This window comes from Phodopus roborovskii, unplaced genomic scaffold (assembly GCF_943737965.1).
Source record: "Phodopus roborovskii unplaced genomic scaffold, PHOROB, whole genome shotgun sequence".
NCBI lineage: Eukaryota > Metazoa > Chordata > Mammalia > Rodentia > Cricetidae > Phodopus > Phodopus roborovskii.
Window position 1 is genome coordinate 66,347 of NW_026126440.1, and position 27,928 is coordinate 94,274.

Below are 27,928 nucleotides of genomic sequence, written 5' to 3' on the forward strand. Positions count from 1 at the left end.
TTCAGGTTGCAAAGACAGTACTTTTTCATTGAGAACCGATGGAGGAGTAGGGAAATTGACATTTGGCCAGCTGCCTCTGGCAGCCCTGGAAAACAAGCCGCTTCTGTTCCAGAGAGGGCAGAGTTGTGAAGCTGCTCTTCAGAACAGCCCAGCCACTCTCTTCGGCACTTCATTCAGCAAGGGCAAAGTTTGTAGACTGCAACCGCTCTGTCTCTTGGCAGATGTATTGCTCCACCGTGTCACATTCAGCTAGGAACACCTACAAGACAGACACAGGCAGTGAAATGCAAGGCCCTCCTAGGACAAGCCAACCACTGCCCATACAAGGTTCTTTATTCAGCCATTCTGGGGAACCTGTAGATTAGACTCTGAACAGGTTGTGAAGGATGGACATGGACTCCCAGCTTGAGGAGGGCAGGGATAGTGAAACATTAAGCCATGGTTTCTGACTATGCCCTAAGCCAATGACCTCTGAAAGGGAGCACTGAACACACCATTGGTCCTTACTGGAACTTTGCCAGCCCTATCTCCTCTCTGGTGAACTTGCCCAAACTGAATATATCAATAATCAGGGACAAGAATCCCCTTCTTGGGTCCATGCTAATAAATAAACAATAACAACAGACCATGCCTTTTAGCACAGTATCTGTTTTGAGCAGATACACACACACACCAACACACTAAATACATTACAGCCTATCATGTACTACCATATACCTCACTCACCTGAACCTTTTTTACCAAATTCTTCCTTTTTAGCCTGCTGTCTTTAAAATTTTCTGGTAGGACCTATGGAAGAAACAGTTTACACCAAACAATTGACATCTGTAGTGACAATGACAAGAGACATTAAAAGTCTACACAATACATCCACAGGTCACCAGTATAAGTAAGATGTGCACTTTCAGGCATCATTTCTCCTTGTCTGCATCCTATGTGGCTCCTTTCATGGCTCCTATTTCTATGAATGCTGCCTCCCTTGGCTGCAATGTCTGAATTGTAACCTGATCAGAAACACAGATTTTGCTTTTTCGCTGTGTCCTACATATGGATACTAATATGCCAGGAAAAGTACCTTCTGTTGTTTGTTTTTTTTTTTTTTTTGGGGGGGGGGTGTTTGTTTAATTGGTTTTGAGACAGGTTTCTCTGTATATCCCTGGTTATCCTGGAACTCACGCTGTAGACTAGGCTGGCCTCGAACTCAAAGATGCACCTGCCTGACTCCCAAGTGCTGGGATTAAAGGCCTGTGCCACTATCACCTGGCTGTTTTGTTCTTTTTTTTTAACCCCTCAGTCACAACAGAATTCCAAGCCAGAGAAATTCACTCTCAAGAATGAAGCATCAAGTACCCTTACATTAATCTGTTAAAAAAAAAAAAAAAAAAAAAAAAAAACCTGGGCCAGCAATTCAACAGCCTTCCAAGATCTGGCTGTGGTTGAAGAAATGTGGTGTAGAGGAAATGAGCTTCCTTAACCACGAGATCATAAACTTCTTGGGTTCCAGGTCCATTAGTGTGCGTGCGCACGCATGCACGCACGCGCGCACACACACACACACACACACACACACACACACACACACACACTCACCCACCATATATATTACAAAAGCCCCTGTGTTGGTAGGCTGTGAATGCCTACAGGTCAGAAACTCCACATATGTACCCATAACTTGCATACTATCCTAGTTTCCTCTCTATTACTATGAGAAAACACCCTGATCAGTTGGGGTAGAAACTTGAAGCAAAACACAGGGATGAATGCTACTTGCTGGCTTACACTTAGCTTTCTTTTTAAGGTTTATTTATTTAAATTTTATGGGTGTTTTGCCTACAGGTATATCTATATCATATGCATGCCTGATACCTGAAGAGGCCAGAAGAGGACACTAGATCCCCTGGAACTAGAGTTAAAGATGGTCGTGAGCCGGGTGTTGGTGGCACACACCTTTAATCCCAGCACTTGAGAGGCAGAGGCAGGTGGATCTCTGTGAGTTCGAGGCCAGCCTGGTCTACAGAGCTAGTTCAAGGACAGGCTCCAAAACAATACAGAGAAACCCTGCCTCAAAAATAAATAAATCAATCAATAAATAAAAATGGTTGTGAGCCACTATGTAGGTTCTGGGAATCAAATCCAGACTGTCTAGAAGAGCAACCAGTACTTTTAACCAATGAACCATCTCTCCAGCTCAAAGCTAGCTAGCTTTCTTACACAGCACAGAACCACCTGTCGAGAGATGATGCAACCCATAATGGGCTATATCAATTACCAAAACAGCCTCACCCCCAATATGTGCCATAGACCACCCTAATCTTGGTAATCCCTCAGCTGAGAGGCACTTCTTAGGTTTCTCCAGGCTGTGTTGACAGTTAAAGCTAACTAGAACATATAGTACCTGGCACACAATAACAATAGTAGATACTTAACATCCCCAAGTAACAGATTTTCCCAGGCAATAGAAGCATAATACTGATAGACTGAAATGCTGTCATTAAAAACTAGTATCTCTAAGCTGAATATTTACTTACCATTGTGTCGATCTCCTCCAAGATCTTCATGAACTGTTCAATTGTGGCCTTTACTTTCCTATCAAGTTTGCAAAGAGCTTCTGCTTGAAATTCCTTAGCCAGAAAACCCTGTAAAGGAATAGGCACTGTTACAAGTGTTTCTTTTTAAAGATTTATTTATTTATCATGTATATAGTGTACTGCCTGAATGTATGCCTGCAGGCCAGAAGAGGGCACCAGATTTCATTACAGATGGCTGTGAGCCACCATGTGGTTGCTGGGAATTCAATTCAGGACCTCTGAAAGAGCAGCCAGTGCTCTTAACCTCTGAGACATCTCTCCAGCCATGCAAGTGTTTCTTGAGACTCGTGGAAAACCATGCCACTATACTGATGGAAGTGACCCAGAGTTTACCATTGCTGTAATAAGCCAGGCTGAATCTCAGACCTTCATACCTTGGGAAAATTAGAAATGCTGGCCTTTGCCAGTCTAAGAATCCAGGCTGCAGACTGCTCTTTGTCTTATGGTCCACTGGGGCTCTGAATACCTCTCAAACCTAACTATAATGTAACCTTCAGTTACAAGTGTACACATGCACATAAAAGACAGACAGACATTAAGAGCATAGACTTAAATGCTGGGCATCATGTCTTAATATTTGGATATCAAAGGTTGACATGAGTTGCATTTGTCAAACACTTCCTGTTTGGTGGTTTGAATAGGAATAGCCCCCATCAGCTCTTATACTTGGATACACAGTTGTTAGGGAGTGGCACTACTTGACAGGGGTTAGGAGGTGTGGCCTTGTGGGAAGAAGTGTATTACTTAGCTTTGGGTTTTCAAATGCTCAAGCCAGGCCCAATTTCTCTCTCTCTTCCTGCTGCCTACAGATCCAGAAGTAGAACTCTCAGCTATTTCTCCAGCACTACATCTGTCTGCATGCTGCCATGCTTCCTGCCATGATAACAATGGACTAACCCTCTTAACTGCAAACCAGCCCCAATTAAATGCTTTTCTTTTTATGAGTTGCCATGGTCATGGTGTCTCTTCACAACAATAGAACAGTGACTAAGGTACTCTGCCTTAGCTGGGCGGTGGTGGTGCATGCCTTTGATCCCAGCATTTGGGATGCAGAGACAGGCAGATCTCTGTGAGTTCAAGGTCAGCCTGTTCTACAGAGCTAGTTCCAGGATAGCTTGGGCTGTTACACAGAAAAATCCTGTCTCCAAAAATGATAAATAAATAAATAGATAGATATTCTGTGTTATTTTTATTTTTTGAGACAGAATGTCTTACTGAATCTAGAGTCACCCAATTTGGTTAGACTGCTTGGCAAAGACAGGAGGCTCCCTGCCTCCGAGCACAGGAGTTACTGAATGTGCCATCATGTCTACCTGGATGCTGGACCCCGGTCCTGGTGCTGTTGGCATGCATTACTGAGCTATATCCCCAACTCTGGCTTAAGATCTAAAACAAGTACTTAAACTTTCCATGTCTCACTGCTCTGAGATTATGGGATGCTGATGGGAAAATATATAGATGCTGACATAATTCACAGCACAAGTAGATCCATATCGTAACAGAGGGTGACTGTGTTCATTCTAGTTTTCTTTTGAGACAGGGTTTTATGAAGTATAAGCTGCTCTCTAACTCACTGCTTAGTCAATGCTGTCCTTGAACTCCTGATCTCCCACCTCCCTCCACCTCAGAGGAGCTGGGATTACAGGTGTGCAAAACAACACCTGGCTCAAGCAGCACTTGTTTTTATTAAACCACCTCTAAGCCTAATGATCAATTATCTGGTGGCTGATTTGAAAAGCAGGCATTTCTGAGGATGACTATCAAAACAGAGTGACAAATGCACATTTTACAACACATAGCAAGAAGTTCAAAAGTTATTCAGAAATTCAAACTCAGTCCTATCAAAACCAATCACAACTGTTCCAAAATGATTCATGTCTAAGGGCATTCAAAGAACATAATATGTAACAAAAAAATTATTAGGTAAAACAGAGAATAGAAACTAGATTAGGTAAACCATGATATGCAATAAACACAACCATTTTCAATGATACAAGAAAATGTTAAATTTTTTCATCAATAGAAGAACAATTTACCAAATGTACATCATATTAAAATTTTTGATAATAAGATTAACATATTTTTCAGAGTAATAGTATCTCTGGATCACAAGTACACACTTGCACATCAAAAGCAGCAGTAAGAGCGGAGTTTAGGATGTGTCAGTTCTTGCTCTGAACTGAATCTTTATCTGAATGTACATTTAAAACTCTTGTATAAACACTACAAGTTATTGTCATTTCTTTTCTTCTTCTGTTGAGTTGTTAATTATTGCGGTAAATAAGGATCAGGATAAACAAATAAGCCGAATAGATGTTTATTCAGGGAGAAATAACTTACAACCTAGACAGATGAACACCAGGAAATTCAACCCGATCCTCTCCTGTCCGAGTCACGCCAGAAAGAGAGCGCCTTCCTGGCCCCCTCCGACCTCCTTCCTCAGGTCACCTCCGCCCATAGCTCCACCCCCCAATGGGCGTGGTCAGTGCTACAGAAGGACTACCTCACTACATTCTTTCTTTTATTTTGTTTGTGTTTGGAGACAGGGTTTCTCTGTATAGCTCTGGCTGTCCTGGAACTCACTCTGTAGACCAGGCTAGCCTCCAATTCAGAAATCTGCCTGCCTCTGCCTCTCAAGTGCTGGGATAAAAGATGTGGCCACCACTGCCCAGCATAAATCAATTTTATACATAAAGCACAAAACAGGACTAGAGAGATGGCTTAATGATTAAGAGCATATATTGGTCTTCTAGAACCCTGAGTTGTGTTCCCAGCATCTACATAGAGGCTCACAACTTCATGTAACTCCAGCTCTGGGAGAATTAGAAACCTCTGGCCTCTCTGGCCACCAGCACTCACATGCATGTACTCCCACACAGACACATACACATAATACATAATTTTAAAATGAAATAAATCTTTTTTTAAAAATCCAACCAGGTAACAATACCATACCAGTAAATTCATGGAATTCTTATAGATAAGTCACCTGCTGAATTCCAGAAAGCTCTTTATTCAACTCTTGCAGGCAGTTAGCTGTCTTCTCTACAGATACTTCCAAATCTTTCAGCTTCTTTAACTCTACCTCTTCCTCTGGATTGCTCTAAGAATCAAAGAGAGGTCAGTAACCACAAATGCCAGCTGCCTATGTCAGAAGAAACCCTGACAGCACTGGGCTAAGCCACTCACTGAGGAGGACTCACCCAACTACTGATGCTTCTTGGAAAGCATGTCAAAGGGTTAGACAACACATTTCCTGTCTGTAAAGCTGAGTCCAGAGAACAGGAAGGTGTGTGCACCCTGATGGCCTGTATTCAGAGAACAGAGTCAGTCCAAGTGTCAGGTTCAGCCTCTGCCTTGGGCTGATCCCAACAGCTAGACTAGAGTGTAATCAAGGACTAGAGAGCACTCACTATTTCAGAGGGTCTGGGTTCAGTCCTCAGCATCCACAGGGTGATTTACAATCTTTTCTAACTCTAGTTCCAGAGAAGCCAGGCATGCACATAGTACACACACATACAAATGCATGCAAAAACACTCATATACATTAAATAGGTTAAACAAATCTTTAGAAAAGAAATAAAGTGTAAGAAAATTCAAGTGGATGCCACTAAGGAGTCCAGAATGTAAAGACAGGCAGAATTCAACTAGTCCTTGGTTTTGTTTTGAGACAAGATCTCCCTATCTAGTCTTGAATTCCTTCCTCCCACCTCAGTTTCCTAAATGTTGGGATTAGATGATATACTAGCATGCCCCCTCCCCATACCCTAGGCAGTGTCTCACTTTAGCCTAGGGTGGCCTCAAACTTACTAGGTAATGAGAGGATGATCTTGAACTCCCGATCCAGCTGTCTCTATCTTCCCCATGCTAGAACTACAGGCATGTACCACCATGTTTGGTTTATGCCTACTTAACTCTACTATTAAATATGATGGCAACAATGATAATACTTTTATTAAACATTACTTATATGTCAGCTTCTATGCTTAGCATGTTACCAGTGCTATTATGGTTTTTGGTTTTTGGGTTTTATTTTTTTTGAAGCCCTACCACAATCTTAAGGAACTGTAACTACAGATAACCGAAACTGGGACTTAATGTAGGAAAAGCGACCTAAGATCCCAATGCCCAAAGGGCAACGTACTAGGATCCAGATGCGGCTCCCCGCTCTTAACCAGCTCCAACAGAAACTACGAGTGCTGCCTGGTGCCCACACTATTCTCCCCAAACCTTCAGCAAGACTTTTAGAACATTCTTTCTCTCACCCACAGCTGGCAGCCGGGGCCAGCAGCTGCCTGCTTTGGTACATTCCCCTAAACTGTTCATTCTTCTCTGTGGCCACATCTCAAACCCAGTCCTCTGGAGGCTCCGGATTGAGATTCGACTCTCATTGCTTCCACTTAGCTCATCCCTGCCTTCAGTCTACTCAGCCCTCTCACTCTAAGAAAGAAACCTTCTGAAGTGCTGTAATGCTACTGTGTCACAATGCAGGGTTGGGCACAGTATCCATCACAGCAGGAGCCACAGACAGTCCTCACCTATCACCAACTCTTTTTTTTTTTTTTTTTTTTGGCCCCTCAGTAGTTTTCTTATAGAATAAGGGTTTTCTTATAGAATTCAGTAAGGAGGGCAGTTAAAGGAAGGTAGATTCCTAAAACCTGAACAGGAGTTCTTGCATGTAGTGTCTATAGCTCTAACAAAAGCTCTCCTGAAAAACTACTTAAAGCCTGTTGCTGGCACATTTTAACTACACTGAAGATTCACCAAAGACAAAAAGCCCTGCCACTGAGGCAGCACCATGGTTCCTAACGCCTAGAGTGAAAAGGCTGATCAACAGGATAGGAATGCACAAATAAAGCTACAACCAAACTGGTAATCTTATCAGACTAAGTTTAAGGAAGCATGTCACCAATGCTGAATCTGCGTAAACAATTTGGTCTTTTTTTTCCCCCTCAAGACAGGGTTTTTCTGTGTAACCCTGGCTGTCCTGAAACTCAGTATGTAGACCAGGCTGGCCTCAAATGCTGAGATCCACCTGCCTCTGCCTCCCAAGTGCTGGAATTAAAGGTGTGCACCAGTACCGACCAGCCAATTTGGTCTTCTATACAGAACCATGTATGAAAGACTTTGTCATTCAATTCTGAAGAATTTTGATGGAAAAAGCAATTTACCTTTTCCCCAATTAACATGACTCGGCAACCATTTTGTATTCCAAGTGCTGACAATGGTGTCTCCATTTCCTTCAGAGATTTTCCTGGAGAGAAAAAAAAAAGGCATGCAGATTGTAACATCTGAAAATAGGCTTTGGCAAATGCACATGAAAAAGAGGTGGGAGTAAAGCCCCACCACTAGCTGTGAAGCCACTGGCATTTAATGGCTGTGGGAAAGAGACAATTTTCTTTAAGTGTGTGACCCCTGATAGGTCCACCTTCCTCTAGGGCAGGCCCCTATCCAAGAGTATTTGGGCAACACAAACTGGACTCAAAAGGGGGCAAGGGATGCAAGCAAGGAAATGAATGTGATCAAACACATTGTCTGAAAATTTCATGAAACTAGTTGGGCAGTGGTGGTGCACGCCTTTAATCCCAGCACTTGGGAGGCAGAGGCAAGTGGAACTCTGTGAGTTTGAGGCCAGCCTAGTCTACAGAGTGAGTTCCAAGACAGCCAAGGTTACAAAGAGAAACCCTGTCTCGAAAAACCCAAAAAAAGAAAAAAAGAAAAGGGAAAAAAAAAAAATAGAAGAAAATTTCATATAAAACGAGTAAGATATTATTTAAAAGCAGAAGCACAAATCTAATCTAAAAGGGGGTCCTGAGAGATGGTTCAATGATTAAGAGCAGTGGCTACTCTTCTAGAGAACCCAGAAAACTGGGCTTTGAGGTGCACACCTACGCTGAGCAATCAGGGGGCAAAGGCAAGCAGATTTCTGTGAGTTCAAGTCTAGAATGGGCTGTAGACCAAGATCCAGGCCAGCACAAACTATATAATGAAACTTTGTCTCAAGAATAACTAAAACCAATCAAACAAAAAGTTTTATATTTGCTAACAAAAGGATGAATTGGAAAATTTTTTGAAAATGTCTTCATCTGATAGTGTCATTTCTAGATATTTATCCTAAACAAATAACTGGAAATATGCCTATATAATACTTATTAAAATTAACATTCAGGAACAAAGGATTAATATAATTCATATAGTAGATATACTGCTTTAAATTTTATTAGTTTTATATGTATAGCTATTCTGCCTGAATGTATGCTTGTGCATCATATGTGTGACTGGTGCCAGTGGAGGTGAGATCCCCTGGAACTGGAGTTATTGACTAGTTTAGAGCCTCTATGTGGATGCTGGGAATTGAACCTAGGTCCTTTGGAAGAAGAGACAATGCTCTTAACTGCAAAGCCATCTCTCCAGCCCCTAAAGGTTTTGTTTTAAGATTTATTTATTCTTAATTTATTTGTTTATTTTTTTTAAGGATTGATTTACTTATTTATTATGTATACAGTCTTCTGTCTGCATGTGCTCTTGCAGGCCAGCAGAGGGCACCAAATCTCATTAAAGGTGGTTGTGAGCAACCATGTGGTTTCTGGAAATTGAACTCAGGACCTCTGGAAGAGCAGCCAGTACTCTTAACCAAGGAGCCATCTCTCCAGCCCCCTTGTTTGTTTGTTTGTTTTAGATACAGTTTCTCTATATAACAGCTCTGGCTGTTCTGGAACTCATAGAGATCTAACTGTCTCTGTCTTCCGAGTGCTAGGATTAAAGCCATGCACCACCATGGCCTGGAGATTTAATTTTAATTTTATTTTGATTATGTGGATTTGTGTGAGTGTGCAGGTATGTGCATGTGACTGCAGATGGCATTTCTTTAGCCCTAACAGATAATTTCTGTGTAATAAAAGGTTTTGTAGTCATGAAAGCTCTCTTCTTCTCAGGATACTTCAATGGATGCTGGTAAACTCAATGTTATAACAAAGTAAATGTGGAGAGAGCGGGGGAAAGGGGAGAAGGGGGGAACTGTAGTTAGTGTGTAAAATAAAAAAAAAAAACCTTTTAAATAAATAAAACATATAAAAGAAAATGTAAACTACATGGATAGGGCTTAGTGGTAAGTTTCTACTGTCTTTATAATTCAGAAATTAAGTTATTTAAGGAGAAAAAGATATGGGGCATGGTTGTACATATCATATGGCCAGTTCCAAGATGGCTTGGGTTAGAAGAAACTATCACTCTCCTATGAAGAAAAAGGCAAAGTTTTATACTATGAAATATAAATAAAAATGCTTCCTTTTACTATAGCCAAAAATTATACTCCTGCCATAATGTTCATTATTAAATTCTTTACAATGACTGAAACCTAATGAGATAAATCTAGCCCTATCATGTTCCAAAATAACGGGTTCCTATGAGAGTGGGAAGGCAGAGGATAGGGAGGGGTGGAGAAGAGCTTGTGCCTCAGAAATCAGCATCATCCGACACACTCTGCCCAGCGTGATGTCAAGTACTGGCAATAGCAGTACCTCTGCTGTCATACTAACAGAAACTGGACATTAGGCAACTAAGGTAACATTTACTTAATAGTAACTTCAATACCATCATGTAGAACATGTATTGGGGAAAGGATCTAGCATAGCCACAGAAGACTGTCCATATATTTCCTCAAAAAAAAAAAAAAAAAAAAAAAAAAAGTTGACATTTCTGTCATGTTACTCCAAACCTGACACTCATCCAGATGTTTGTGAAGTCTAGTATAGAGCAAGACCTTAATCAACATCTGTTGAATGAATGAAAGAAAACAGTTCTGGTTTGAAAACTGAAAGATGGGGGTTGGAGAGATTGCTCAGTGGTCAGGAGTATTTGTTACTCTTACAGAGCTCTGGTCAGGTCCCAGCACCCACATGGTGGCTCACAACCATCTGTAACTCCAGCTCCAAAGAAGCTGACATCCTCTGTTGCCCTTCATAAGCACTGCACAAACATGGTAGACATGTGTGCAGGCAAAATACCCATGCACACATACACACACAGAAAGCTGAAAGTCACCATTAGGTAGGACTAAGCAATTTAAAATCTGACCTTACCGGTGGTTGTGGCGCATGCCTTTAATCCCAGCACTCAGGAGGCCAGCCAGGACTACAGAGAGAGTTCCAGGCCAGCCAGGACTACATAAAGAAACCCTGTCTAAGAAATCCAAAATAAACGAACCAATAAATGAAATAAAATCTGTCCTTTGGCCATAACTACTCAAAAAATGAATGAGAAATACCAACCCTTAAATATGAGCTTCTGAAAAGGTAGTGGAACCCCTGTGGCCTCTTCGACAAGCTGAGCTAGGTCTTGGACAATTGGTTCGCTATGACCCTGCTGTGGGGTAACAAGAAGTTCATACCGCTCATTGCCTGGAGAGAAAGAACAGTATTTAATGAAGACAACTCTTTCACATAAACCTATAAATAAGCTGATGTTTTCATATGGAGCTGAGGATTGAATTTAGTGCCTTGGTCTTGCTGGGAAGCATTTTTTACTACTGAGCTGTGTTATGTCCCCACCTAGAGTCACACTTGCATTCAAGACACAGCTCTTATTCTACCTATTACAAAGCTTTCCTCTGGTGACCTTCTCAAAGACCTATTTCCTCTAACATTAAAAAAAAAAAAAACTATTTTAATGATAGCTGACATTTCATGCAAGCATATGTGATGAGTTGTGCAAGACTTGTTCCACACAGCATCTTAAAACCCCAGGACAACTCCATAAAGCAGGTATCAATTCAATTAAGACATGCTTCGGGAAACCTTCAACTGGCAGTCAGAATCTGCCCTTAAATCCAGCTGACTTCAAAGTGCACTTTCCATCACAAGCTGCCTGTATTCTGTGGTCTGACTGCCCTATTGTCTTTATGGCATCGGTCTCTCCCCTGATTCACCAGCAAGGGACTGTTTTCCTCATCTTTCTTACTTGGCACACCTAAGTGTGCTTAGTAAAGACAAATGAATTAACCCGTTTTTCAAAAGACAGGTGGCCAATTCTTTCTAAGTAGGTGGAGTGTAGGTCCAGCTTATTAGACCGCTCTCCCAATTGACCCAGCCATCTGTGCTTTACAGATCAGAAATCAGAGGCCTTAAAAAAGAGACAGCCATCACAAGGTCACTTAAATCATGGTTTCCAGATAGCAAAGTATATGGGTCTTTTCTAATTAATTGGTACTAAGGAAATCTCACGGATTCAACTTTCTTCTGTACTTTCCAGTGTTTGGGTCTGTGTTAATTTCACCAAATATCCAGAAAGCAACTCTTGGACACCCCCACCCACTGAACATGCGATTCTGTGACATCCAATACAGAAAGAACTCAGAAAGTGATGATCAGCCCAAACCATATACCAAGTTCAAACTCGCTATACAAGTTCTACACACAAAATGTCCAAATACAAGACTGACACAAAGTCCTATATTTATTGGCGGCACACACTCAACTACGCTTCCAAAATAGAGGATCTAACAAATACCTAGGGACAAAACACACTGGCCACACGGAAAGATGTCCTGACACCAGGCCAAAAACCATCCCCATGGACATGACCAAGAACCCATGCCTAACCTACAGATGCCAACCCGACCCCTGGAGCCCACTCTGGTGCTCACTGTGGGTGACGGTCACAGTGAGCCCGGGGGTTTCCATATCCTCCGTCTGAACCATCTCCTCAGTCTGGGCCATGCTTTCGGTCTGGGTCACCTCTTCGGCCACGGTCACCTCCTCGGTCTGGGTCGCCTCCTCGATCTTGGTCACCTCCTCCAACTGGGTCACCTCCTTGGTTCCGGCCACTTTCTTGCTGCGGGTCACTTTCTTACCCCTGGTCAACTCTCTGCTGTGAGCCACCTTCTCGCTCTGAGTAGAGCGGGGACGGACTTTCTTCTTCACCCGCGGCCTGCAAGCGCCGGCGGCGGCGCCCCTGGTGGATCGGTCATACCCGCTGGCTGCACTGCGGACAGATGAACGCTGAGAGGGAGGCGAGCCGCGCTCGGCCCGGGACTCCGACTGGCGCGGCTCCCAGCCTGGCCGAGAGGCGCGCAGCCGGGGTCCCAGCGGCTCCTGGTTCCCTCGCGGTCTCCGAGGGCCGCTGTGATCCGCCAGGCCCGCGTTTGTTCACCGCCCAGCGGTGGCTGACGAGCTCGCAGACTTGCAACCCCGCCCTACTACTCACCGTCTCCGCCCCATCTGCTCGCCACGCCCTCGGAACTGACCCCGCTCCAGGCCCCGCCCTATCCGCCCAGACGCGTCTAGACCCCACCCACTCCGCGGAGGCACCGCCCCTTCCCTCCCTAAGCCCCGCCTCCAGAAGTCTTTCTGCCTCTCCCAGAGCTCCGCGCTCCTTCTCCGGAAGGAGGAGCTGAAAACCCGGAAAAAGGATCGGGAAACTCCAACGAGCACTTTGCGCTTGCGCATGGGGGGGCCGGAAACTGAAACCGGAGCGACTACGCTTCCGTTTCTGGTTTTCCTCCAGTGTTTGGGTTTCTTCGCCGCCGGTCAAGATGAACCGATTCTTCGGAAAAGCGAAACCCAAGGCTCCGCCGCCTAGCTTGACTGACTGCATTGGGACGGTGGGCATTTGACTTTGTATACCTAGACTCAACTCCGACTGGACATCCCGAATCCTACTCCACCCCGTTCCTGGTTCGGGCCCATCAAACCTCAGTCTTGTCCATCCCCACCCCTTTCATCCCTGTTTTCCATGCCATTCCTGACCCCACCCACAAGCCAGAGACACTCTAACCCTTACTGCACTTAAAACCCTTCCTGACGCCCACTGCGCCCCATCCTCTCTTTCTTGCTTTGGTCCTCACATTCCACACCCTTCCCTACCTTGGTTCATACACCCCACTCCGTCTAACCTGGTCTTTTACCAATTAATTTTTCATTCCTTTTCCCTCGCCCACGTCAGGTTTATCATGTTTGTACCTTAGTCCTGGATCTGAGTAGCACAAAAATCTGAATCTTGATCCCTCCAAATTAAGCCAGATTTCGGAAATGGCATTAGATCTCATCGTAGTCTGTGTCCACTGGCTCATTCCATATACTTTTATGTTGAGTTCCCAAACTGACTAGTCTCCCACTTGGGAAATCTCAACCAACCCAGTGATTCCCAAATTGTTTTTCTCAAGGCAGAGCTGCTAATGAGAATCTGGGACATGGGAGAGAGTTTAGGAAAGCCTTTCAATGATTCTGGCTGGTATCCCCACCCTTGAGTAAACCACTGTTTTCCACTCTTTGCTATATCCTTTTGTTTTCTTCATCTGCATTCCTTGCTTCTCCTGTCCCTTTCTGTATAAATATATTTTGATAATTACCACTACATTTGACTTTTTCCTCCAAGGTGGATAGCAGGGCAGAATCCATTGACAAAAAAATTTCCCGGTTGGATGCTGAGCTAGTGAAATATAAGGATCAAATCAAGAAGATGAGAGAGGGCCCTGCCAAGGTAAGATTGGTGTCAACTGTTGTAGGATGAACTGTGTAGGAATGGAAAAAAATACACAATCTGGTAAGGATAAAATACGTGTGAGGATGTATTCTTCGGGGGAAGAGAGAGTGCATGCAGCCAGATACAAGAGGGAAGCTGGGGTTAATGTGGTAGATGGAAGGTGCTGACCCCATGTCCTGAAGCAAAATGGGAATTAATTAGTATGCTCTACTGAAAAGCCCCCATTCTGGAGAGGAGGTTTTTGTTGTGCTCAGAATCTGGTTGTGGTCAGGCTGGGATAGATAGAATACAATGGTAGGCTGGGGAAAAGTACAGAATTCGCATGTAAGACCAGTGTTCTAATACTATCACTGAGTAGACTATGGATATATAGCTATCTTTTCCCCCCAACTCCATAACATATTAACAGTGGGAACTAGTGCATTACTCAGCCTCAATTTTTCTCATGTGTTAAGTGAAAATAATGTGTACATTGTAGTGTGAGGATTAAATAACAAGTCACCTAAATGGCACTATGTCTACAATATAGTGGTGTTTGATAAATTTACATGAAGAACCAACAGAGAGGGGAAACAAGGGTTCATGTAGAGCTTCTCAGCTTCTAAAATGGAGAGATTGGTGGGGTTGTTGTAAACTGTTTCTAACATGAGGACATGATAGAGGTTGAACATGTTGTGTTTATATTGAAGGCAACTGGGTGTAACACTGTGGGCATCATTGGGGCTGGAAAGTGGAAATAAAATACATCAGGAAAAGGGGGAGTGGTTCAGGATCCTGAGATGTGGGTTGCAAAGGGTGCCGAGGCTTACCAACTGACAGAGTTACCTGTGCTTGGAGGTGAAGCATAGACTCAAGAAGCCTCTGTGTCTACCTTTTAAAAGAAGCACATAGGTATATGAGTTTTAGCATATGGAAGACTTCTTTTTGCCATATGTGTTCCCCCTTTTTTATTAAGTCTGTTTTTCTCCTCAGAACATGGTCAAACAGAAAGCCCTGAGGGTTTTAAAGCAAAAGCGAATGTAAGTCATGTGGGTCATCTCCTTTCTAAGAACAGTTTAAGCCAAAAGCAAAAACATCCTCATTCTTTCTGGGTTTCATATCATTTTCTAAGTACTCTTGATATTATTGCAAATTTCCATAAACTTCTGTTACTTAATGTTACCAACTTAAGTTTAGGTAGCCATGTGGTGTTAGTGACTATTATTGTGGCTGGCCAGATCTGTATGGTTTGGTTTTTTTCCCATTGTTTAGTATGATCTTGTTTGGTTTTGTTTATAAAGTTAGGGGTGCTGAGTATTTGTTCTCTCTCACCACAATAGTTTGTTTTCAGTTTCTGTGTCCCAGTGTTGTGCAAAAACCCAGTTACTATCTGGTGCTCACCCCTGTGGACTGCTGAGCCTGTGAGATCATCCATGGAGTTGTAGAAGCTAGGTATAATCAGCTTGTAGGAAAATTGTTGACAGCTTTGTTCTTTTTTTTGTTTTGTTTTGTTTTTTTGTTTTTTGTTTTTCAAGACAGGGTTTCTCTGTATTTCTAGCTCTGTAGACCAGGCTGGCCTCCAACTCACAAAGATCCACCTGCCTCTGCCTTCCAAGTGCACCACCAATGCCCAGCTTGCTTTGTTCCAATTTTAAAATTACTTTGTAATATATCAGATGCTGTCTTTCCTTTTTTTTTATTTTATTTTATTAAATCACATTGGAAAAATTAACAATACCTACAACAACCAAGATGTATTACAACTATTGCTTTCTCAGTGGCAATTGGTTTTATTTATTTTTAAAAATTATTTATTTTTACTTGCATTGGTATTTTTCAGGTATGTATGTCTGTGTGAGGGTGTCAGACTGGTAGTTACAGACAGTTGTTAACTGTCTTGTGGATGCTGGGAATTGAACCCCAGGTCCTCTGAAAGAGCAGTCAGTGCTCTTAACCACTGAGCCATCTCTCTGGATCAGCAATTGGTTATAAAGTATTATGTTTTTCTTATAGAAGAAAAACAATTTTGGCTTCAATGGCCTAGGCCTATATTCCTATCACTTGGGAGGTAGGGGAAGAAGGACCAGGAGCCTACACACCTTGGCTACATAGAGAAATCAAGGCTAGCCTTGGCTACATACAACCCAATTTCAAATTAAGTCAATAAATAGCTAAGCATAGTGGCACACACCTATAAACCTTGTACTTGGTGTATGAAGTCAAGAATAGCAGGGGTTCAAAGCTACCCTTGGCTAGTAAATTCTAGGCCCTTGTGGGCTGTATGAGTCCCTGCTTCAAAAATGAAAAATAAATATTTTTTTTAAAAACTATAAATTTATTGCATAAACTTGGAAAATAAGCAAACAGAAGAAAATTTATCTAGATTCTTAGGAAACTGAAATTATAATGTATCTTTCATATAAGCTATTCTTTTCTACTTAAAACTATACCTTTTCTTTCCTGTTTCTGTTTTTAGAGACAGGGTCTTGCTATATATCAAGATTGGCCTCCAGTTCCAATCCCCTGACTCAGCCTCCCAAGTACTGAGATTATAACCATGTGCCACTGTGCCTAACTTAATAGACTCATCTGCCACTGCCTGGATCATGAACTACATATTTTTCTTCTGCTAGTTAGATGGTTTCCAACTGTTATGTGAAAATGTGGTGACATAAAAGTTTTTAACATAATATTATAATTTGATAGAAAACTTTAAAAAGAGTATCAGACATTTCAAGTATCAGTATTTCTAGTATCAGACATCTGACTTTAAGTCAGATATATAACTTAATTATGAATACTGGGTTACTAAAATGTCCTTAAGTACACTTTTGAGTCTACCTAAAAAATGAATATATGTATGAAGAACCTTTAAAAAAAATAGTTTTAGCTTTTAACCCAAGAGTTCCACTTCTTGGGAAATAGTTAGAAAAATATAAATAAGATATAATAAGATACAGCATAGGCCAGGAGTGGTGGCACACATTTACATTACTAACATTTGGGAAGCTGAAACAAGAAGGTCACTACAAGTTTGAGGCTAGCCTAGACTACAAGACCTTTTTCAAGAAATAGAAAAAAGAAGCAGATACACTATGTTTTTAAGTGGAAATAGTTAAAACTCAAATACATGCAAGGGAAAATGATTTGGAGGGATTTTGTAAGAGTGGGTATTTTTTTTGTGTTTTGTTTTGTTAGAGACTGTTTCTCTGTGTAGCCTTGGCTGTCCTGGAACTCACTCTGCAGACTAGGCTGGCCTCAAACTCAGAGATTCACCTGCCTCTGCCTCCCGAGTGCTGGGATTAAAGGCATGAGCCACCACGGCTCAGCTAAGAGTGGGTAGTTTTTAAATGGTTTGGTTTGGTTTCTTTGTTTGGAGAAAATCTTATTTAATGTTAATGCTACATCCTTCCTTCTTTCTGTCTCACATTTCTAATTCTCACTTGACTCCAAAAAGGTATGAGCAGCAACGAGACAACCTTGCCCAGCAGTCCTTTAACATGGAGCAGGCTAATTACACCATTCAGTCACTGAAGGACACCAAGACCACGGTATGCCCACAGCATCCTGATTTGTTTGTTGTTTGTTTTGTTTTTTGAGATAGGGTTTCTTGTGTAGTCCTTGCTGTCCTGAACTCATTCTTTGTATCGGGCTGGCCTCAAACTCAAAAGATTTGCCTGTTTCTGCTTCCCAAGTGCTAGGATTAAAGACCTATGCTACCACATCTCTGATCTCCATTTTAATTTTCAAATTTGATATGCTTTCCTATGGTTTTTTAAAAGATGGTTAGCAAATATAACTTTATGTGTTTGTATGTTTTGCCTGCATGTTTGTCAGAGTACCTTGTGTGCCTAGTATCAGAGGAAATCAGAAGGGGAGCTTCAGATCCCCTGAATCTGTAGTTACAGATGGTTGTGAGCGTGGCTGCTGGGAATCAAACCCAGGTCCTCTGCAAGAGCAACCAATGCTCGGTCATCACTGAGCCACCTGTCTAGCACAAACATGACTTCTAATGTAGAATGGTGGCTTAGCATATGTGAGGGTCTGAGTTCAAATCCTCAGCACTTCAAAATAAAACAAGTATGGTATTCTTCTACCTCCTTTTAGGTTGATGCCATGAAATTGGGAGTGAAGGAAATGAAGAGGGCGTACAAGCAAGTAAAAATTGACCAGATTGAGGTGAGCTGTCTCTCTGCTACAAGACATGACTTGTTACTGCAAGGTTGAGAATAAATGCGTGTTGAGAAATGCACAGAAAAGTGATGAAATCCTGGTACTGTTGTGTGCTAATGTAGTGACTTCAGGAAAGGGAAGGATGTCAAAGGCCTCATTTTCCTCGTTCCTAATACAGAGATCCCAGTATCATACCTAGTTATTATGCAGGTGGAATACGTGAGCTGTCTTCAAGTATTGTACACACACACATGAAAGCATACACATATGCACAAAAGATCTTGGGACAAAGCCCAGGCTGACTTTGAACCTGTGGCCTCTTGCTTTAGCCTTGAATGCTAAAAATAGAGCACATACAACAGGTCTTAAATGAGGACATATAGGTAATTGGTTTATACAGTTTCTGGCTGACTTAGTCCTCTTCTAGTATTTCTAGTAGTTTTCTTTACATTTTGGTAATAAATTGCTGTCTTTTTGAATTTAGCATTTCCATTAGGGTCTAGGATTTGGTCAGGAAGGCAAGGCCTGTGGGCCTGACTGCTCAGTCTGCTGTCAGGTGAGCATCCCGCATGGCAGGCAGAGGTAGTGGAAGTGAGGAGTGGCCTACCAGTGGAAAAAGACCCCTTCCTATATGTAAGAAGAATCTCTATGAGTTTGAGGCCAGCCTGGTCTACACAGGGAGTTCCAGGACAGCTGGGGCTACATAGAGAGGCTCTGTCTCAAAACAAAAAACGTATTTTTGTTCTATTTATTTATTTATTTATTTATTTATTTATTTTGGTTTTCTGAGACTGTTTCTCTGTGGCTTTGGAGGCTGTCCTGGGACTAGCTCTTGAAGACCAGACTGGTCTCAACTCACAGAGATCTTCCTACCTCTGCCTCCCCAGTGCTGGGGGGATCCAAGGAGGAGGCCATCACCAGCTGGCTGTATTTTTAAGGGTGTGTGGGTGGATGGGTAGTTTTTGTGCACATGGGTGCAATTCCTATGGAGGCCAGAAGAGGGCAACAGATCCCAGGAGCTGGAGGTATAGCTGCCATCTGTGTCTCTCCTACCTACCCCAGCTCCCTTAAGTCTTTTTGTCTTTTTGTTTCCCAGAACATTGGGCACCTTTGCTTTTTAGATTAGTGCTTCTGTTTATGTTACTTTTGTTTATGCAGTATTGAATTTAAAGGTAGATTAATCTATTTGTGGTGACTTTTCTTTTTTCTTTCTGTGTCTATCCTAGACTGTATAAATAGAAACCCTGTTCATAGACTCTATAGTGGTTGCAGGCCTGTAGTTTGACGACTACATCAAAACACTTGTGAAAATACAAGTGGCATCTTCCATATAGATAGGTTCTCTAGATTAACTAAGGAAGCCACCTCAAGGTAAACAAGCCCGTGATAAGGGTCAAGGAGGATAGTTCTGTGTGTTGACTGAGATAAACAAGCTCAAGATAGGAGTCTAGGAGAGCCTTGTGGTCCGGCCTGTGGTAGTGCAGAGGTCAACAGGCTATTACCCACCTCTGCCCCCAGCCTTCTGGGCTGAAAACATGTTATACAGCTCTCCTTATGAAGAGACAACCCTGCACGTTTAACACTCCTGGTTTCCCTAGTGCCTATCTGAGAGTACAAGGACCTAAGTGCCTCCTACAGGAAATTCTGGTGCTGAGTGATACCTGCTAAACAGTGGCCTCTGTCCCCTCTGCATATGAAGATATACTGATATTTGGCCTCCTTTTTTCCCCTTTTTTGGTGGTGGTGTTATTGCAGATTAAACATGGAGCCATGTGCATACTTTACCTCTTTTTTTCCACTTCCTAAAATTTATTTAGTTTTTAGACGGAGTGTCACTAGTTGCCCAGGCTGGCCTTATCTAAGTACTAAGTGTTTTACATACATCATTGCAATAAATCTTACAGTGGCCATAAAAATATGGTTCTTACTGATCCCATTTTTTTTTTAAAAAAAGATTTACTTTTATTTACTGTGTTATGAATGTTTTGTCTGCATGTTTGTATGTTCCCTGTGTGCATGCCTGGTACCTTTGCAGGCCAGAAGAGGCATCAGATCTGGAACTAGAGTTACAGATGGTTGTGAGCTGTCAGGCGGGTTGTGGGAGTGGGACCCAGGTCCTCTGGAAGAGTAGCAAGTGCTCTTAACTGCTGAAACATTTCTCCAGCTTTCCTTCTTTTTATAAAGACTTAAATTATGTGTATGCATATGTGTCTGAGGAGGGGTTTATGCAAGTAAGTGCAGTTGTCCTTAGAGGCCAGAAGAAGACATCATGATCCCTGGAGTTAAGAGTTATTGCCTCCCACTTGGGTGCTGGGAACCAAGCTCAGGTCCTTGGAAGAACAGTATGTAGTCTTAACCGTGAGTCATCTCTGTAGCCCAATAACCCATTTTTAAATGAGGAAAACAGGGCTGAGGGTAGAGCTAAGTAGTAGAAAGCACTTGCCAATCATGATCAAGACTCTGGGTTCCATCCCCCAGTATTGGGAGGGTGAAGGAAAACTTAATTTTTTTTTTTTTTAAGATTTTTAAAAATTTTATTTTATGTGCACTAATGTTTGCCTGCATGTATCTCTGTTTACCATCTGCCCACAGGGGCCAGAAGAGGACTTCAGATCCCTTGGTACTGGAATTACAAACTGTTATGAGCCATGATGTGTGTACTGGGAATCAAATGCTGGTCATTTAGGAAAGCAACCCACTAGTGCTGTTAACCACTGAGCTGTCTCCAGCCCCAGAAAGGCTTAGATATTCTCACCAAGCAGTACAAGATTTGTGTTAGAGTGTTTGCTCAGGGTACACAGGTCCCGTTCACTCCAGTACCACCATCATCAAATAAAATCCATTTCTAAGTACTAGGAAAAAAAGAAAAGTGAAAGCCAGAAGTTGGGCTGGGTAGCATATACCTAACCACAGAACTGGGGAAGTAGATAGGGTCCGGAGAATGAGGAATTTAAGGTCATCCTTAGTTACAAAGTGTATTTAAGGTCAAACTGGGCCACATGAGATTCTGTCTCAAAAGAAAAAAGAAATAAAAAAGACCTTCAGGAGTCCTTTGGAGCATCTGCTCGGTTGACTGAAGCCAGTTTCTAGTTATGGAGAACTGATTATATAGTCAGCATTTTTTAAATTTCTCATTTTGGGCCAGCGAGATGGCTCAGCAGGTGAGATGGCCTGAGTTCAATCCTTGAGACCCACATGATGAAAGGAGAGAACCAACTCCCACAAGTTGCCCTGACTTCTACTTGCGCACTAATGATACATGTGCCAATATACATGCATATACACACAAACACACATGTATATGAATAAGTAGATATAAGTTAAAAATTAAATTTTAGTTCTCACGTCTAAGTAAAAACCTTGTCACAGAAACCCATTTGGGGGGCATTACCTGATCTGCTGCAGAGATCTATTGTTTACTTCTCAATAAAACTTGCTTCCTTGAACTTAAAAAAAAAAAAAAAAAAAAAAAAAATGGGGATTAGCAGAAAGAAGAGTCTAGAAATGGGGCCACAGGTGTCATGTCAGCTGAGAAGGTTAAACAAAAGCCCCTAAAACAGCCAAGAACCAGGCCAAGGAGATGGGCAAGGAAGGCTTTCAGGCAGAAACAAAAAGAAGGGCAGAAGAAACTCAGGAGAGAGAAGCCAAGGCCAAGAGGAATTCAGAAATCTGGCAAAAAGTGGGCTGTTCCTTGTATCTAAGATGATGGTGACCCTTCTCCAGTCCTTCCTGTTTAAACACCTGGTTTCCCTGCTGTGACGTCTTTGCCACCTATACCTAGAATGAAATGAAAACAAAATCATACAGTGGCTCATTATCTCTAGCTGTCATTCAGCTATACCCAGCCATTAAAGGGAACCGAGTCTGAAGTCCCACCAGAGCCTGCTGTCCCACCTTTGTTGTATTCTGAATTCTATGTCACCTTGAATTAAACCAACCAATTTAAAAGGCTAAAAGAAGAAAGAAAACCCGTCATATGTATTTCTATAGGATTTACAAGACCAGCTGGAAGATATGATGGAAGATGCAAATGAAATCCAGGAAGCACTGAGTCGAAGCTACGGCACTCCAGAGTTAGATGAGGATGACCTGGAGGCAGGTGAGTGCTGTGTGATGCTCAGTGACTGCACAGTCAGTCTGTGACCTGGAGGCAGGTGAGTGCTGTGTAATGCTCAAATGACTGCACAGTCTGTAAGGAGCAGCTACCTGGACCTTTAGCCAAGTGCTAGTTAAAATTCTATCAGGATGCAGACCACATAGTGGCACACACCTTTAATCCCAGCACCACAGAGGCATTTACAAGAAGATCCCTGTGAGTTTGAAGACAACCTGGTTTACAGAGTGAGTTCCAGGACAGCCAGAGCTGTTACACAAAAGAAACCCTGTCTCACAAAACCAAAAAAAGAGAGACAGAGTTCCAGGACACTCTGGGCTATGGAGAGAGCCCTTGCCTCAAACAAACAACAAAAAATAAACAGTTCCTATCAGGATGCCCTGGGAGTTGGCTTATGGCACAGTCTTCTGTCAGCCTGTGAGGCAGCAGTGGAGTAACTGCTAAGGAGAGGCTGAGCAAAGGCTCAGTGTGCTCAGTCTGTGTATAGATTCAGCATTAAGAAAACAAATGTGAGTCCTGCATCTTTTTTTTTTTAATTTTATTACATTATTTATTGAGAGAGTACACATAGGTGTCCTGGCTGTGCTTATGACCTGTAGGAGTCAGGTTTTCTACCATGTGGGTCCCAGGGATTAAAGTCAGGTCATTGGACTACACAGCAGGTTCCTTTATCCATTCAGCTCTTTCACCAGCCTGGTTCCTGCATTTATAAAACCCCACCGCCAGTGAGAGAAATATAAACTGCCTGCTTGGATTCTTTTTGTTTTGTTTTTTTGGTTTTTGAGAAAGGGTTTCTCTGTATACCCTTGGCTGTCCTGGAACTCGCTCTGTAGACCAGTCTGGCCTTGAACTCACAGAGATCCGCCTGCCTCTGCCTCCCTAATGAATGCTGGGATTAAAGGTGTGTGCTACCACTGCTAGGATCCTTAATTGTAAGCACACACATGATTGGGAAGAAGTGTGAGATGCCATTGAAAGCACAGACAGAGCAGAGACTAACCTAATAATGGTAGAGGACAATCAGGAGACCTGTAGGGTGAGGAGGGGACTGCCATGAGAAAATGCAAAGGTCAGTGAGTGGGCTTGGAGACAAAAATAAAACCCATTGCTCTAGTCACATAAGTGATGAGGGCTGCTAGCAGATCCAGAGTGAAATGGACCATTTATGGGATGTGGAAGAAGAGGGGCCTGTCAAGATGGTTGTCAGTTCCTAGCATGGTCGAACCAACCCATGCTGGATTTTCTGTGCCACTCTGGAGCACTTTGCCTTTCTCCTTCCTTCCCTCCTTGTTCATTTCTAGTTCTTGATCTTTATTTTTCCCCTCCTTTCCCTTTGCATAGTAGTTGCTCATTACAAATCACTGAGCTAACTTTTTGACGAAAGGCCAGTTTTCTCTTCACATTTGTTGTTTTGGTTTTTTGTTGTTGTTGTTGTTTTTCAAGTCATGGTTTGTCTGTGTAACAGCTCTGGATGTCCTGGTACCTTAGACAAGACTAGCCTCGAATTTACTGAGATCTGCCTGCCTTTGCCGCCCAGAGAATGTAATTAAAGGTGTGCACCACCATGTCTGGCTTCTCTTCACGTTTTTCTATAATGTAGCCTGTTTAATTTCAGAGTTGGATGCACTGGGCGATGAGCTTCTGGCTGATGAAGATAGTTCCTACTTAGACGAAGCAGCATCTGCACCTGCAATTCCAGAAGGTGTTCCCACTGACACAAAAAACAAGGTATTGTTTTCCCTTAAGGTGTATGTTTAGGTTACTGCCTATATTTTAAACAATCCCACCAATAACTATTGTGTCCACAGAGTAGGACTCTCTTTTTAAGATTTACTTATTTTCTGAGTTTTGCCTGCATGTATGAATATATACTTTGTATTTCCAAGCAACATATTAAAGGTATTCTTTATATTCACCAATCTGGAAATCTAAAATATAGTCTTAAGTTTAACAGCCCTGATCATTATTTTAATAACGTTTAAAGGTCTGGTTTTCCCACATTCGGTAACTAATAAGCTGCATAAATAATGTCAATGAGGAGCTAGGTGGTAGTGATGTACTCCTTTAATACCAGCACTCAGGTAGAAGCAAGCAGATTTCTGAATTTGAGGCCAGCCTGATCTACAAAGTGAGTTCTAGGACAGCCTGTAGGCATGAATAAGGGAGTCCACGAAATCACAAATAAAAGAATATCAAATATTTATTGGGAACACTCACAAGGAGAGCAGATGAGGTCTTCTGCCCTGGGGGTGCAGGAAGCTGCAATCAGATCTCCCACCACCACCCAAAAACAGAGCATGTCTCTTCTCTCCCTTATCAGTTCATAGGTAGCACCTGAGATCATGCCTTAATGGGCTGGTACCCCAAAGGCTATTGGCAGTTTCCACAAGAGCCGGGGCTACACAGAGAAACCCTGTCTTGAAAAAACAAACAAAAAGGCACTGCGGCTGACCAGTGATTTGGTTTGGTTTGGTTTTCCTGTAATTGGGGGTCTTATACCTGCTGAATAAACACTCTTCTACTAGAGCTATATCTTCTTTTGAGACAGGGTCTCATTAGCTTGTACAGGCTGGCATTGAACTGTCAGGCCCCTGCCATTAGGCCAACAGTCTTTATACAGTGTCATTTTATATAATAAATGTAATCACCCTATAAAACTAGCATTAGGTGCTATTTACAGGGTTACCACTTACTTAGAATGCATTGTTGATGAAGGCATGAGCCTTGCTTAGTGGAAGTATTGGTGTGTGTATGTGTGTTTCTGTGAATTTGTCTTAGGGCCTCACACATGTTAGGCAAGGACATTATACGGAGTCATATTCCTGGCCGCTGTTGTGTTTTTGTTTTGTTTAAATTAGAGAGCCCATAATGGGCTGGCCCTTCCCAGCTGGGTTCAATTCCCAGCATCTTCGTGGTGACTCACAACCATTTATAACTTCAGTTCCAGGTCATCCAGTGCCCTCTTCTGACCTTTACAGACACAAGACATTGTGCATAGATATACATATGGGCAAAACTCATACACATCAAATAAATAAATATTGAGAGGGGGGGGGAAAGAGTCCCACTTCAGACACACTAGTTAATTATTGGGTTATTTAAACCATGAAGTAAAATTAAGTATAAACTTTATTAATAAATAAGGCTAGGAATGTAGTTCAATTGACAGAGTGCTTACCTAGCATGTACAAAGCCCTGGATATGATCCCCAGGTATGCAGCCACAGGCCTGTAACCCAGCACTGGGGAGATAGAGAAGGAATATTAGAAGTTCAAGGCCACCATTGGCTACAGAGTGAGTTGGAAGCCAACCTGAGATATATGATGACCGTGTTTTGGGGTGGGAGGAAAACCTTAATATTAGAAAGATCCTAGTCCAACAAAGGAAGAGAATCAGGATTTCTGACACTGTGATAGATCACTTAGCTATTTTGAGTTTTTCTATTCTTTGCATATGTGGAGTATCTTATGTGATAATGATTGTTGTTTAGAGCAATCTTGGTCTTTTACGTGATAAAACCCTATCTTAACATATAATTGTCATTGTAAACAGAGTACTTCACTGTTTGTAAAATTTCACTCCCTCTTAGGTGATGTTCTAGGGTAATGTGCTATTTGCCATGGATATTTATAGCCCTGGTTTTATCTGATCTCCCCGTAAACATACTGAGTACTCACAGTACAGATGACTGAATGTTTGAGTGGGGTCCAGTTCTAATCTGCCTCTATTCATTATGTAATTCTGAGCAAATTAGAAATTAATTTATTCTCCCTTGTCTTAAGGTTACTATTGCAATAATGAAACACCATGACCAAAAGCAAGGTGGGGAAGAAAGTGTTATTTGACTTCACTGAAGGAAGTTAGGGCAAGAATTCTTAACGGGGTAGGAACCTGAAGGGAAGAGCTGACACACAGTGCTGCTTACTGGCTTGCACCCCATGGTTTGCTCAACCTGCTTTCTTGTGGCACCCAGGACCCCCAGCCCAGGGATGACACTGCCCATAATGGGCTGGCCCCTCCCAGCTCAATCACTAATAAGAAATGCCCAACATACTTGCCTACAGCCCCATTTTATGGAGGGATTCTTTTTCTTAATTGAGGTTCATCATGTCAAGTTGACCAACTAGCCAGCACAGCTCTGAACATTCCTTCCCCTGGCTGTAAAATGTGAGGGGCAACAGATGGGGGCAGATAATTTTGTAGGTCCTTGTGAATGTGCTTCTCCTTGTACCCTGCCTCCTTCCTGGAGTTCAGAGTGCCTCTCTGGCTTCTTCAAAGTCCCAGGTGCACAAGTTGCTTTAAATAATTATTTAAGTATCTGCTATTTAGTAATTATGCTGAAGCTATTTTTGTGAGCACTAGTATAGCTTGCCTTTTCCGTTTCCTGGTAACAAGTCCCTGAAGCATCTGTGGTATTTGAACACAGGCCCTCACACAGTGGGGGCGCACATTCTTCCACTGTGCTTTGTCTCCAGCTCTTCCCATTTGTAGACACTGTGAAGAGGAAACCCTTAACTGACATGGGCTGATGAGTAGCAATGCATGGCATAGGAGCTACTGTCCACCTGAGATACTCCCCTCAAGGATTCGCCAGTCTGTAAAGATACTGACCCATTGAAAGATGAGAGTGCAAATAATGTATTTAGAGGCAAGAGCTCCTTCACTCTCCCCCTTGGCCCTCTTCTATGTTCTCTCCTCTCTGTTTCCACCCTGCAGAGAACCGCCTCCATTAACCCTTTTACTTCTCTGCCTGACTCATCAAGCCCCTTTGCCTTTCATGAAAACGCTCCTTTTCACCTTCTGAGTGGGATTTTCATTCTGATTGGTTAAACACTTGGACATGACTTCTGGTTACTAAGAGCAGCACTGACCCTCACTTTCTTCTCACAGGATGGAGTGCTGGTGGATGAATTTGGACTCCCACAGATTCCAGCTTCCTAGACTTTCAGCATTCCAGCATACACAGTGTAAAAAAAAAAAAAAAAAAAAAAAAAAAAGATATGTATTCTGGGACTAGAAAATAGTTCCCAATTTGCCAAACAGATTTAGGTTTCTTTCCTTTCTTTGAAGGAAAAGCTAATTACACTGCTCCTGTATTTTAATTTTATCCGTTAAGAAATTCATTGCTTGGGGAAAGCTTTCTATTACTAAACTTTTTTTTTCCCTCTTCAGAAAGACTAACTGAAAAGTCTCTTTGACTTTGTATGACTTGTTTTCACTCGTTAACAATAATTTGAAATAAAACCAAGCAGATGAGACTCTAAATTTTATGTAGTAGAAGTGCAGTCTCAGTGTGATAAGATAGAAATTAATAATGAGATTGAGACTGTTGATAGTATGCTTCAAAACCATTGTCTATTGTGGTGTAATAGGTGGGTTTAAGTGGTGTTTCTTTGATAGGTTTTGCTGTGTCATGTGAGCAAATCATTACTCTGTCTAATGTTGGAATGAACTGTCACTGCTGTATCATGAGTTGTTATTCCAGGTTCCCTCGGTATTATAGCCTGACTTGTAATGAATAATGGATATTTCTTGATATTTAATGTATAGGACATTTATTTATACTCAATAAATATTTTTCAAAAGGATATAA

At 42.2% G+C, this 27,928-nt stretch overlaps 2 protein-coding genes across 2 annotated transcripts; one reads left to right on the forward strand and one right to left on the reverse strand.

The window, feature by feature from the left end:
• LOC127224513 (BAG family molecular chaperone regulator 1) lies at nt 1-13,033 on the reverse strand. Its single transcript, XM_051187543.1, has 8 exons — nt 12,792-13,033; nt 12,232-12,734; nt 10,859-10,987; nt 7,760-7,842; nt 5,578-5,691; nt 2,529-2,636; nt 727-789; nt 1-259 (listed from the first exon to the last, which is right to left on the reverse strand). Exons 1-8 carry the CDS (start codon nt 13,031-13,033, stop codon nt 170-172), a joined length of 1,332 nt encoding a protein of 443 aa, XP_051043500.1. The 3' UTR covers nt 1-169.
• LOC127224514 (charged multivesicular body protein 5) lies at nt 13,024-27,928 on the forward strand. The gene is made up of 8 exons (XM_051187544.1): nt 13,024-13,188; nt 13,962-14,066; nt 15,042-15,088; nt 17,506-17,599; nt 18,156-18,227; nt 22,212-22,320; nt 23,951-24,063; nt 27,226-27,928. Exons 1-8 carry the CDS (start codon nt 13,120-13,122, stop codon nt 27,274-27,276), a joined length of 660 nt encoding a protein of 219 aa, XP_051043501.1. The 5' UTR covers nt 13,024-13,119; the 3' UTR covers nt 27,277-27,928.